Here is a 14330-nt window from a genome sequence, read left to right as displayed (position 1 = left end):
AAGAGTGAAAAATTTAAGGGGGTCTGAATACTTTCTGTACCCACTGTATAGCCAATGGCAAGTCTATTGCCAGGGTGTGCGTAAAAGGGTGTATGTCATTGAGCCTGTATAGTTTCATATTGTTTTTTGTTTCAAAGTTTTCAGAGCCTTTTAATTGTTCCAAAACACCACAAACTTATGGATTTTCTTGGCTTGATTACAATATTAGCTAGGTTGATGTTGGTCCATTTTAAGGTTTTTGACGGGTTGCTGGGTTACCTTGAAGTTTCTTTGTGGATATGATATATGATATGATATTTTTTTCTCAAGTGAAATGGTAAAATTCTCATGAAGTGACTCTACAGCAGCTCTGGAGATGAAGTTCATGTGTTCATGTCCTCATTTAGTGAGATGGCGGAGGCCGGAAAACACAGCAAGCATCAGGCGTGCTTCAGTGTGTGTAGTAAACTAAACCATGCCATTCATTCATACAGAGAGGAGAAAATGCAGGATTCATATTTAAACTGTTTTTTGCAGTTTAATATTCACAGACACTCGTCCATATCACAATTCGATTCAGGTGACTGACCTACTTTTGATTTATTCATCCAAAAATTGCCGAATTCCATGACATTCTGCGTTATACAGTGAATTCCGTTTCTATGAATGGATTCTGTCCGCGTTTTCCTCATCGCGGAAACCATAGGGCCCTAGAAATGTAACCACACTTCAGAATGTTTTTGGGTAGCTATTGCCCTGTGTGTTGTTTTTGAACAAGTTGCAGGGGTGACATCACATCACAGTCTCTCTCTCTTTTTCTCTAACGTACCCTCATGCCTTGCGTTCTCAGGTACCGAAATTTGGTACTGATTGATTTAATGTGAATCGGTACTCTGTAGTACCGACGTAATTCAGTCGGTACCGAGTTAAGTACCCAGCCATAATGCTTAAAGGTCCACTGAAGTGCCTTGGAACTTGCAGCTTTATTCACTGTTGACGTAATTTCCAATGAAACAAGAAGGCAGGGCGGGATATATCTAGAAGCTCATCCCCTTTTTTCAAAATGGCCAGTAGCGCTTCGCCTAGATCACAGCTCGACCAGAGCCGTTGAGCTCGTAAAACCCAATTTTCGTCATAATCTCTGTTTCTCCTCCATATTGCTTTAAAATATAGCATTGTTAGTAGAATTCAAATGTGTCCGAACGTTTTGTGGTCTGTGCCGACTCACGCGTATGATCCGCTCTGTGCTCTTGTGTCTCTGGACAGGAGCAGACTGCTCGCGCTGTGGTGGTTCACGTGACACTAATGCGAAAACAGACTTCATTCGTGTCAAAGGAAAGCATATTTCCACTGTCTGAATTGTTCCCTATCCTCTATAGTGCACTATGTGCCATTCACCATAAAAGAAACTAGTAAATGTGTGAACAAAAGATTGATTTCAGCCGCAGCTTCAGTGTCTGTTGATAGTGCAGGAGGGGGTGGGACTTCAGCTTCTCATCAAATCTTGTGTCCAATCAAATGCTCTCTAGAATCAGAAGTCTGCGGTGATGTCAAGAAAATCCATGATCCATTTTAGCGGAAGTGAGAGACTGTAAGATTTTAATGCTTGAATCAAGTTTTGAATCTCCTAAATACAAATTTTGTCATTGTTTTGGAACACACCAGATTATTCATAAACTTAAGGCTAACATATTCATACTAAAAGCTAAAAAATTTAAATTTTGATTTCAGGGGTTAAGTTGTCAACATGTAAGGTAGGGCAAAGCCTTAAACTGTTTTTATTATAAACTGTTTATACAAAACTTTTTTTTTTGCCCGTTACCCTGATTTTTCTTTGCACTTACACATTTTTACTGTGATCTGATGGATTTTTCAATCTGCTCATATTTTTGTGCTTGTTTATTTACTAGGGGTGTAACTAATTTTTCAAAAATATTGCAATCGAATATTTGGACTCATGAAAATCGAATATTTGAATACTTGTTTATTTAAATGACGTTTAATGAGAAACTTTTTTTTTCTGAACAAGCTTACAACTAGGCAATATACACAGCAAGCTTACGTTATGTCTTAAAGATTTCTTTTACTTGAAAACATTAAACAGTATGTGCAAACAAAAAATATAAAGAACAAAAGCATTTAAGCTTAAGCAGCGCAAACGGAAAAATGTGAATAAAGCAGACTGCGGCAGTTATCGTACAGAACATACATATACACTCAAATTGGAATATCGTTATCGTGTTCACGTTCACATTGAGAAGAACAATAATATACATATGCTTGGGTAAGAAAACGATCTGCGCTGACAGACGTTGCAGAGACACAAAGATAGACGTGTGCTAAGCTGAGTTTCTAACAGTTCTTTGTTTTTTCTGTTCTTAAACATGTCTCCCTCGACAAAACCTAAAGGAAGCATATGTCTCGATCATTTTGCTATCAGATAAGTTATCTTATCGGCTCACTCGAGGTACAGCTGCACTTACCTGTCGTGAATGCAGTGATGGACAGCTGTCTTTCCTCATTCCACTGGTGTTTGAATTTCATGTGATTTCTCATTGTGGTGGTGATATTATGATTCATTAACTCATCTGATCAAAAGTAATTCCATTTTCTAAGATCATTTAGTAAGATAATTTTCATCTAAGCAATTCCAATCTTTCACGAGGCAGACAACGACATTATGTGATAAAACACAATAAACTTGTTAAACGTGCTCCACAACGCCACACAGTGCATTATAACTGCTGGTTTTATTGGGATTTATTATGGATTCACTGCATTTACAGCCAGCAAAACAATGTAGTAAAATTCAAATAGTATTTTTATTTTTTGAATAATTACAAATCAAATATTCGTGCACACCCCTAGGTCAACGATACTCATGTCATGATTCAATACAAATCATGATACTGAACTCACGATACGATACTATTGCAATATTTTAAGCCAAAATAAAGAAAAGAGGGTTTTTATTATTAAAATAATTATATCAGGACCCACAAATATTCCCCCATTGCATTGTTATACATTACATTCAACATTATAGTAGTTTATAGGGCTGGGCGGTATATCAAGTTTGTATGATATATCGATATATTTTTAATATACGATACAGAATGAGGCAATACCGTTTATATCGATATACAGTAGGCATCTGAAAAATAGTGGTGGATGCAGAGTGAGCTGCTGCAGGGAAAATGCATAATACAATTTGTCATAAACATGAGACATGCTTAATATTAAGGGCTTTAAAATTAACTTGTAAGACTATATATATATATAGTTAACACGTATAGTTTGCTCCGTCAGATGCTTTTGAGACTGACAGACTCATTTGACAGATACTCACTCTCTTTAATGTGTTTGTGATGTGGTGTTTTCCTCAGCGCATAACTTACATTTTACAGGTAAGTCATTTTAAGTCATGCAAATTTCTCCATTTTGCTGTCAGGAGTGGACGAGCCTTCTGCTAGCGAATCTCCTCTAAACTTCATAGACTTCCATGAATGAGTGCCGCCGCGCGCGTGCGCGCCAAACAGACGGGGCGCAATAGAATGGGATCGCGATAATTCTGACTAAAATATACATTTTGCTAAAATGTTTGCTGTTGAACAACATATGTGCCATGTGCTGAATTTTAAACCTACAAGTTAGTGTATTTTTATTATAGCAGTAACTGTAAAGTGACTATTGTAATTGTGTAATCAAAATATAGGCCAATATGGCTAATTAGTCTGTGCTTTTGTTTTTTTCATTTTTAGTTTAGTGAATCTAACTTCTGCTTTAAAAAGCATTATTTTTACTTTTAAATTGTAATGTTACAATGTTAGAATGTAATGTAATGTAATTTCCCCCTTTTTGCACATATATAACAGACTACATGGTTACATTCACTATTTTTGTTTTAACAGCCTTCAGTATGAACATTGTTTGTAGTACATTAGGTAGGTTGTTAAACTAAATACAGATTGTTTTTTTTTCTGAAATGCAAATAGAAACATGCAGAAAATACAGAGATATATACTGTATATCGCCATTTAGCCAAAAAATACAGAGATGTGACTTTTGCCCATATCGCCCAGCCCTAGTAGTTTAATGTAGTAATGTCACTGAAACTCTTTAAACTTTCATTTTTTTCCTCACGCAGTACTCACACTTTCAATGCAGGCATTCGTTGGATCTCTTGCACAGACTGTACCAGTGCTCGCTATGATTTTTGATAGTTATTAGCATTTTGTTGTGCATGTAAATGTACAGATTGTCTGGGTAACAAATGTCATTCTGTTTAGTGTCAGTTCCAGAATTGACCGACAGCCTTGTCATTCCATAGTGCATATATTTTCCCTTTAAAGTCAACAGGTTTGTGTACATCTTATTGTGTACATCTTATTTAAATTAAATTTTAATTAAATTCATTAAGTTGTTTATATTTGCGTTATATCCACTATATTGCGTTTAGTTATTTGTCGGCATATGCCATTTTAATAAACTGTTCAACCACTTTTTTGTGTGTAGGATATCTCTGTTCTTGTAGGTGTGGTTCCATTGTTTTCATGGGACACTGCTCTTAAGAACAATGTGAATAAGGTCAGGTTTGTTCTGACTAGTAGGTCCTTAATAGAGATAATGGTTAAAAGAGCTCTGTGACAAGACTCCACCCCACCCAGGGAGGTGTGGATGCACCCACAGAGCTCACAATGACCGTTTTAATTTTTTTTTTTTTTTTTTACATTTTTAACATAATCTTTTTTTTCTTTTTAAAAGATATCTTGAAGATTGGTTATCTTGTACAGGTAAAGGTCACATGAACTGCAGTACCACCACATTGATTGACATGTCAGTGGAGGAACATGGTATTCACTACCAGATTTAAGTGTTCAGTTCCACACTACAGGAAGTCATTTTGTGATTTGTATTTGAACATGTATGTGTCATAAAATGATGATTGAAAACTTAGAGAAGCGTTAATCACTCATCGCGCTGCTAGAAAAGAACTAATATTAGATATGTTCATAATGTTTGGCATGAAACATGACTGCTGTTGTTGCTAAAGGCGTTTGCTTTAGTTTCCTTTACTCTTCCCATACGCTTTAAGCACACACACCTTCCTGTGCAGTGAAAAAGTATTATTCGAGAAGTCACATTGTTGAAGCTGAATTATTTAAAGTAGAAATTGTCTTTTCAATTGCTCAGTTCCCAACCTAAATCTGCCTCTTATCCATCTCTTTCCACACACTAGAGGTAAACAACATAAAGTTTTTATTATGTGGTTTTCCAACTATTCTGTACAAGCCAGGCTGTGTGAGGAAGTGCATTGTACAGAAAGCCAAAATTAAGTAAAGTGGAAATATTAGGACTCAATTTCTCCTGTCATCTTCATTGTTCAAAATAACCAGGTTCTTGTTTTTACACATCAATTAAACATCCATTAGATGTTTCTCTACCTTAGACTTTAACCAAACAGGTTAGGAGGAATAGTTCATCCAAAAATTATTGTTCTGTCAGCTTTCATCATCAAAGAATTAATTGCTCCATTTTACTACACCTCTCTGAATAATTCATTCAGTCTTTTATGGTTCTTGTGTATCCTTTTTGAAAGCTCAGTTACTTGTAACTGCATGGAAAATACCAACTAGTGTTTCGTTTTAAAATCTGCATGTAATTTTTGGACGATCTATTCAAATTCAAAGTAGCTGTTTTCATTTTGAATGGAGACAGTTTAGCCGCCTTTTTTCACATGTAATTTATTGTAATGGCCATTTCATAAGACAAGGTGACATTTCAGCTTTCAGCCCTGTTGCTTTAGTGTGAGTCGCCCCACTCCGTTTTTATATCTTAAGAACCTAAGTCTCTCTGCGAATTAATTTTGTGTCTCTGCTCTCAAAATATTCACCAAATCCGTTAAGGCATGGCACATCAGCTTGTTAGATTTAATAAGAATGTTTTACACCTGAAGTGTTTTGACAGTGCAGAATGAATTGGTTTATGTTCCAGATTTAGTTATTGGTGCTGTCAACTACTACCTGCATGCAAAGTCACATCAAACGTCACGGTCTGTCGTCATTGTTTTGAGAATAATGCGAATAAACATTGCCTGACGTCACAGAACTGAAGTCACAGTCTGAAGGCCTGAGTTTCGCTATAACTGAAATATGCTTATATCTATCTAGTTGGCTTCCATATTAAACTCTGTCTTTGTGTTTAGCTCTGTTTGTTTTTTCCTCTTAAGGTTTGACCTGCATTGATATTGTCAACCGTTAAGCAGTGGTCCTCAACTAATGGGTCATGAGTTGTAATTGGGTTGTTCGTCAAGATGTAGCTTATCTTCTAATCACACACAGTTAGTAGGACTGGGCAGTATATTGAGTTTGTACAATATATTACGAGCACATCTAGAAAAATAGCAGAGGACACAGAGCATCCTTGTGTAAACTTGTGCTGTTTAATGCGTTTGAGATATGATTTACCTCGGTGCTTAGTTTATATTTGACAGGTATATTCTTCATCTGTAAATGTTAGAAGGTCATGTAGGGGTGGGCGATATGGCAAAAATAACATAACGTTTTTTTTTTCTGATAGGATTGCGATCCACAATCTTATAGCATTTTATTTATTTATTTATTTATTTATTTTTTAAGACTGTTTTGCAAGTCACTGAGATATACAGCCAAACTAATTTCTCCATTTAAAAATTTAGCCTTAAAAGGTAACAAAAGAAAAAATGACAGACCATCATAGATTCAAACTTCTCACCTTTCAGTGACAACTCACCTTTTTGAGATCAAAATAGGTCACCTATGGGATTTGCATAGATCCAATGAGAAAGGGGGGGTACTTGTGAACTTACAAGGGTAAATAAAGAACTGGTTGTTTCAGAAAGTACTGTACAGTGCTTCCTTTACTCTTTACTTTAAAATCTATGTCTATAAAGGGTAATATTTGTATGTGAGGTCTGAGATGTGGGAACGGCGAAGAGAGAGAGGGCAAACAGTTTGCAGTTCAGCTTAGTATTGCCGTCTAATCAGCCAATATTGTCTTAAATAACATGCCTCCGCCCCCACTCAATGTTCTCACCTTTTTTCCTCTTACCTGTTTGCATCCCTGACCATATAGGCCAAAGTTGATGTGGGCGATACAACCAAAATCTTATTTAATTGTTTGTTATTAAAAACAACAGATGCAAATTACAAATAATATGAGAAAAACGATATAAGATACAAATGAAATGTACATTATTATTTTCTGTTACAGTAGGTGTATTTTCTGTAACAGGACCATTATAAGACAAGTATAAAAATAAATATAAATATAAAAATGAAACACTACATAGACTTCATTGTATGAATTAAATATACACTGATTCTTAAAGCTACATAAGTTATTCAGTCTCCAGGAGTGAGTGATTTTCTTTGTATTTTGTTATTTGATTAACATTAATGACACAGCAGCAGGTATATTAGGCTGCTGTCACTTTAAGACCAAATGCATGGATGCAATATACTGACATGCTTTCGAACTGTTTATATTCACTTAATATATAAATGACTGTGTTTATGTAAACCTTATGTGTGTTTGACAGTTTAAATGCAATAAGACACGAAAGAACTTAGTTTAGGACTCACACACTGTGTGACAGGCTTCTAGTGCGCGCATGCTTCGGGTTAGGGCTGGGCGATAAAACGATAACGATATGTATCGCGATAGACACGTGATCGATATCAATAAAAAATGTGTTCGATAAAACGTTCAATATTTTTTTTATTCTTCGTCGGAAGAAAACAGAGGTTGCGAAGCAAGTTTGGTTGCATTAACAAAGGCACTCGCTCTCTGGTAACCTAGCAACGTAGGGAGTGACATGCTAACAGACAATCATGTAACAGTATCATGTTTGGTTGCGCCATATCGTTGTCTCGTGCTGGTCTGCTGGATTCCTCTTCAGTAACCGGCGACTGATAAGCAGAAAATGAGTGCCGCAGCGAGCGAGGAAATTGTAAATAAAAGAGGAAAAGTCAGCTCGCCAGTATGGCAGTTTTTTGGATATTATAAGTCTGACCGTAGTCAGACCAATGTCGTCCCCGCCAAGACTGGTAATACCACGAACTTGATGTACCACCTTAGCCGCGCTCACCCTTTGGAGCACAGCCGTATTCAACCAACAACATCTGTAGCTGCAACACCGCACAACATTTTAATTATTTGAGTTTTCCATGGTTGTTGACATTTCTGTCTTAATAACTGAGGGGATTATGATCAGAGGAAGGTTAAGTTTAAAATAAAAATGTTTAAATGTAATATATTTTTCTCCTGGTCCTTATTTTAAATGGGTCATAAAAAATATCAATAATTATCGATATCGACCGATATGAAACACTGATATCGTGATACAGTTTTCAGCCATATCGCCCAGCCCTACTTCGGGTGTACACGCTCAGAAAGCTTATGTCAGAATAGCGTGCGAATAAAAAGTTGAACTGGCAAGGATTTAAAACGCATACCAATAATATACTTCTGTGATGGCAAAAAACTGCAGTGTTATGTGAGTGTAACCCTCTGCTGCGTTGCTAAACGTGATGTGAATATAAGTCGCGTTGTACAGTATGTTGGGACGGGGCTGCCAGAACTGCAACTGATAGAATATGCACTGTAGCACGATACTACGATCTTTCTTCAAAGGCAGATCATGGAAATATTTTTATCATTCACAATCTAAAACCATGATATTGCACACCCCTAAGGTCATGCAAATATTTCCATTTTGCTGTCAGTAGTAGACAAGCCTTATGCAAGGCTTTTTTGATACTTGAAGTGTGGTTTGTTTTTGTCTGCTTTGTCCAGTCAGTCCATGATAAACCGCTAAATTTGACTTGTGATGTTTCTATGTCTTGTGTTTTTCTCAGGCTGCCCCCTGGAACAGTGGTGGGTGGGTGGTGTGGAGCTGGCCTCGGCACCGGGAGAGGCCCCCTCGCCCGCCCCCTCCCAGCGCTGCATGGCTGCAATGGCGCCCGCTCTAACCGACGCGCCGGCCGAAACTCACCGCATACGCTTCAAACTGGCTCCGCCCTCCTCCACCCTCTCCCCGAGTGGCGTGGAGGAAAGTGGTACCACCAACCATATCCTCGTGTCCAGTAACGGCGCAGTCAAGCGCAAGGCCTCGGAGGAGCGCCCCTCTCGTGGGGCCGGCCCCTGCAAGCCCCTTGTTACCTCATATCACTGTTCAGATGAGTCTCTCAAGCTGCAAGGTGTTCTACTGAAGACGCACAGCATCCTGCCGAGCCTCATACCACGCAAGCACCAGGCTTTAGAGCTCTCTGAAGAGCAGCTAAAGAGCATCATGAGTGCCGGTGGAGGAGGTGGGCCATGTGGGCCGCCCACCGTCCAAGGCGCCACTGTCAATGGTGTGACAAAGAAAGTGACTAAACCAACTGAACGAGACCATTCAGTGACTTTTAATGGTGGCCAACATACTGTCGAGCAGGATTTGTCAAATCAGACTCAAATTTTAATTGCTACCAGGGGAATGACAACAAATGGTCCTCTTCGAGACGGTGCAGAGCAGCACCAGCTGTCAACGGGTGAGTCCCAGAATTGTCCCAGCAATGGAGAACCTCCTGCAACATCCCCAGCCTCCATTGCACCTTTCACAGAGGACAAAATCTCAGAATGTATGCCGCTAAGCAGTGAAGAGCTCTTGCTCGCTACCCAACAAGACCCCTTAGGTGACCTTGGGGCGGAGATAAGCGACCGTACCCAGCACAGTCAGAGCAGACAAGGGGAGATCGAGGCGCGGCTACGGCGACTACGCAAACGGCTACAGGTGGTGCAGGCCAAGCAGGTGGAGCGCCACGTGCAGCAACAGTTGGGCGGACTACTCCAGAGCACGCTGGGTGCTCTGGATGCCAGACGGCCAAGGGGCCGTTATGCCGACGACACCCTCACGCCTCAGGAGAGGGACGGACTGGGACGTTTCCTGAAGAGCGGATCCATGCCGGCCGAATTAGAACGACTGTCCCTGAGTTGTACCACCAACCTGCGATCTGCTGAATGTGCTTTCGATTCTGACGCCACGGAAAGCAGCTCTGGAGGAGAAACCGACGTGGAGGAAGATGAATTGGCTCGGGTCGACATCGAGCAACGCCACATTCCTCTGTGAGTACCAACCTTGATTCATTCGATAATGTGAATCCAGATGGTTTGTAGTAATGTAGGATAAGTGCTGATGCAGGCTGGGTGATGCTGTTTCATAAAACCATTGCGTTCTCACACGGTAATGAACCATGATGTGCAGATGTTATTGACCGATTGTAAATTCAGTGAGTGGCTGTTGTACATGTCTGTGCATTTGTAAATGTAGATTTGTTCTTTCAGTTCAAGATCACGTTGATTGCTTTTGTTACAGAGGAATTTTCTTGATAATGAAGGTATGTGTTCATCTCTTGAATATCATTACTGTCCTGGTTACACAAGAATGCCCCACACTCTCCCTTACACACAGCTAGCCAGTTGTTCCCTTCCCAAGGGCTGTGCCTAGTTTAATACACTCAAATGGCAAAGGATTTTTCTTGAGAGGCAGTGAGTCACTTCCTTAAATCTGTACGCGCATTTTGCCATTCAGTTATTGGGCCTGTATTCACCCATCCCAACCTCCGGGTAAGAACGTACTAGACAAGTGGAGGGCAAAGATAAGGCGGTGTTTAACTTTTACTTCCTTTTGGTGTTTGTTTTATATTTATTTGTTTTAGGTTGGGTTTTTTTTTTGTACCATCTTCCCAGTATTTACTTGTTTTCCCAATGCCTTGTTCTCAAACCAAGTAAATATTCCAGACACAAGGAAAGTAATGTTCTTTATGAGGCAGATCTAGATCATTGATAAAAGCATTGGCACACAAAAGATGTATAGCTGTGATAAATACCACTTTCGCCTAACTTAAACATAGGCTCCATCGCAACAATTCTTCAATTGGTTTCTTTTGCTGCATCATTGTAGTTGTATAGTGTCTCAGTAGCCTAGTGTGTTTTTTTTTTTTTGTTTTTTTTTTAACGGACTAAGACTGCTCCATGTGGGGATAACCTACATTCAGTGGAGTCAGTCACATGACTATTGCGCAAGGACAAATAGGCTTACTTGCAGATTATACGACGAGCATAGTGACGAGCACATTGACATAGGACTGTGTAACTTTTTTTTTTTTTTAACTTCACTGTTTGCCTTCCACACATCTATAGGTACTTTTTTTTAAAATGGTGTTATATTCTTTTGTTGATAATGCAACAGATTCCTTTGTGGGATTGAGGACCACATGACCACATGTTGTAACTGCATGCAAGGTCTTTTTGTTAATAGGTAGTTGATTTGTCTTGCTGCTTAATCAGCCATTAAAGCCAGTGTCTTGATGAGCCGAGGTGTCACTTGAGTGCAATCCAAAGCAAATCTGCACTACCCAGTGAGTCATTTGTGTTTGTTTTTGGTTCATTGGTAGTAAACAGGGTTGATTTCCTCAGAAGTCAATAGAAGGAAAATGCATCCCATTTGATTTTTCATTATTGTTGTATTGGATTCAGCTAAGTAGAGTTATTGGGATTTTATGTTGTTGATGTTACCTTTTTGTAGGTATTATTTTGTACCGTTCTCCTACCTCAGACGGATTAAGAGTGCTCAAACACTGCTAATAATTAACCTGAATTGCCAAAGGTGGTCCATATACAGTGTTTGCATGCATCCATGTTACTCCTGGAATGAAACTCCACTAAATAACCATGTTTCCATGAAGACCAGCCCCAACATCCATTATGAACACACAAGTGCAACCACGTTTCTCAGTCTTGCTAGTGTCCTTCTGGTACCATAGGCTAACAATTAGCTTTCATGCACTTGCACGCACCAGCTGGCGGCATTCATTGTTTCTGGGCTGTAATCCTGTTAGCTAGAACCGGTTTGTATGAAAAGGAGCCATTGAACTAGTCGAACATCAGACGTTTGTACCTGTCATGCAGCCTTCTGCTGTAAAGACTCCTCAAGACTGTTACCCACCCTTATCATTCCAAAATTCTGTGGACCACAAAAGGAGCCATTTTGAATACTGCAGTTTTGAAAAGGGATGTCATGAATCATTAAGACAGGTTTTGTGAACTACATGAATTTATTAATTGAAAAGATTATTTTACTGATTGAGCATGAACACACCAAGAGAGCTAGGGTCAATCAAATCAATTACATTTTCTTCTATTCACTTTGGTGATTCTATTTGTCATTTTGGTGTTTAACATCTGTTTCTTGTTCACTTTAATTATATTGAAATGAACAGCCAGGATTATCTTCAAACATTCTCCTTTGTGTTCCATGGAAGAAGGTCATACATTTTTTAATTAAATTAGGGTTCGTAAATATTGGTTAATATTTATTTTTAAACTCTTTTTATTTTATCAAGTTCAGATGATTTTTCATATTAGTTTTCAAATTATTTTTCCAATTTAGTAAATATTAAGTAAAATAAATATACATTTAATTTCAAAATCTTTAAATAAGCGTGATACAGCTGGCTATATATATATATATTAGCCAGCTGTATAACGCTTATTTAAAGATGAGATATATATATATATATATATATATATATATATATATTATATATAATGCGCAATCGGGCACCCTTCTCTCAAAGCTATCAGCCTCTGCTCAAAAGAAATCAATAACGGTCAACCATTAAAACCAACCATAATATAGTGTTTAACACTGCTTCCCTTTATGTCTTTCCTGGGTTGTGTGTCTGTCCAATGTAATGTTAAAAAGTTACCTGCTCTGTCTAGACTTTGCTTCCTTTTTTAAATGAAAATCAGAAATTAGAACTATATTCTTCACTTGATAACTTGACACTCTTTATTCTCTTAATGCCTGCAAACTATCTTGAAAAGCACTTTTTCTTTTACTATTATCAAGGCCTCCCCATCAGCATGGTTTCTGGTTTTACCAGTCAACCTTTGAGGTCACACAGCCGGCTTGACAAGTGTTTTGTGTTTTGTTTTTTGATCCCCTCTCTAATAGTTTTTCAGTTTTCCATATTCACTTCCATGTTTTGTTTTGTTTTGTTTTTTTTGTTTTTTTCATGTAAGTTGTCTTGACTTACTAATTAAAATGTGTTCTGTCAGACTTGAAATTTTGATGTTTACGTTCTGATATTTTCCTCTTTAGTTTCAAGTTTTGTGTCTTTCTGTCTTTGCTAGATGACATGACATAGAACAAGGCCATTATGAATAGATTTGGTGAGTCAGAAAGACGTCTCTTTAATCAGTCTGGTACACCATAATAATACTCCAAACTGGAAACATTTTTGAAAGTATTATCTTTTGTGTTTTGCAGAGGGAAATAAATCATACAGGTTTAACATGAATGACTGAATGGAAGTGAATAAATGATGACAGAAGAAATGTACTCTAGATCTCAAGAGGATTTTCATGGAATTGGGTTCAGTTGAACGTCTGTATTCTTCTGCTGATATGGACTGAACAAACTGTACTAAAATACTCAGCCCTCTCTGAGATCAGTATGTTCATTAAACAGACCTAACAACTTTATATGCTCAGTTTCTGGAACATCTGTCATGAGAATCAATCAATTATGATGAGCAATAAAACCATGCTAGTTGATTTGCATCACAGAAGCAGTTTCTCATGGATCTGCTTTCTTGGCACTTTCTATATCTGTCTTTTTTTTTTTTTTTTTTTTTTTCCCTTTTCAACACCCCCAATGAAATCTTTAGTGCTACTTTTTCTGTTCTTCTGCTTTCTCTTTTCTTTTTGCCCTCTCTCCATCTGTTCTTTCTTCTTCACACACATTAAAGTCAGATTAATGCTGTTTTAAATACAAGCACTGCCAGGAAAATATTCTGACTCCGCATCCTGTCCACAGTCATATGGCTGCACCTGTTCTGTGTGTGCTTGTTAATACATGTGTGTGCATGAACAAATGTGAAGTACTGCTGTTGTACAGTCAGGCAGATAGTACTAGAGGGAGGCAACTCTCTCCTTCTAAAGAGTATTTTATTGGACACATATTTCAATATTTTGTGTTATATCAGTATTCTTGCTCTGGTAGAGAAAGAAAATATATCGGACCTCAAAGCATACGGACATGGACTAAATGTCACAGTATAGTTCTTATTTTGATATTCTGTTCTATTCCATGGACTTTACAAACTCAAATCCCATTTTACCAAATCATGAGTGGTGTAGTACGATTGATGTTGTCATCTACCATTTTAAGTTTGTGCAGAGCGACCCACGTTAGTCAGTACAGGAAATGAGAGATCTTAAATTGTGGCACTGAGGTTTCCGGTACACACACACAGTATGAGAAA

At 38.2% G+C, this 14330-nt stretch overlaps 1 protein-coding gene across 1 annotated transcript in view; it reads left to right on the top strand.

Moving 5' to 3' along the window:
* Positions 1 to 14330, top strand: part of kansl1b (KAT8 regulatory NSL complex subunit 1b) — a 63664-nt gene that overhangs the window by 9681 nt on the left and 39653 nt on the right. Inside the window, exon 2 of the mRNA XM_051885543.1 lies at positions 8877 to 10125. Coding sequence (XP_051741503.1) covers positions 8966 to 10125 — 1160 coding nt within the window. The 5' untranslated portion in view covers positions 8877 to 8965. The remainder of the gene's footprint in view (positions 1 to 8876; positions 10126 to 14330) is intronic.

This window comes from Ctenopharyngodon idella, chromosome 3, assembly GCF_019924925.1.
Source record: "Ctenopharyngodon idella isolate HZGC_01 chromosome 3, HZGC01, whole genome shotgun sequence".
Lineage (NCBI taxonomy): Eukaryota > Metazoa > Chordata > Actinopteri > Cypriniformes > Xenocyprididae > Ctenopharyngodon > Ctenopharyngodon idella.
The sequence above is the reverse complement of the archived record's forward strand: the minus strand, read 5'-3'. Positions and strand labels throughout refer to the sequence as shown.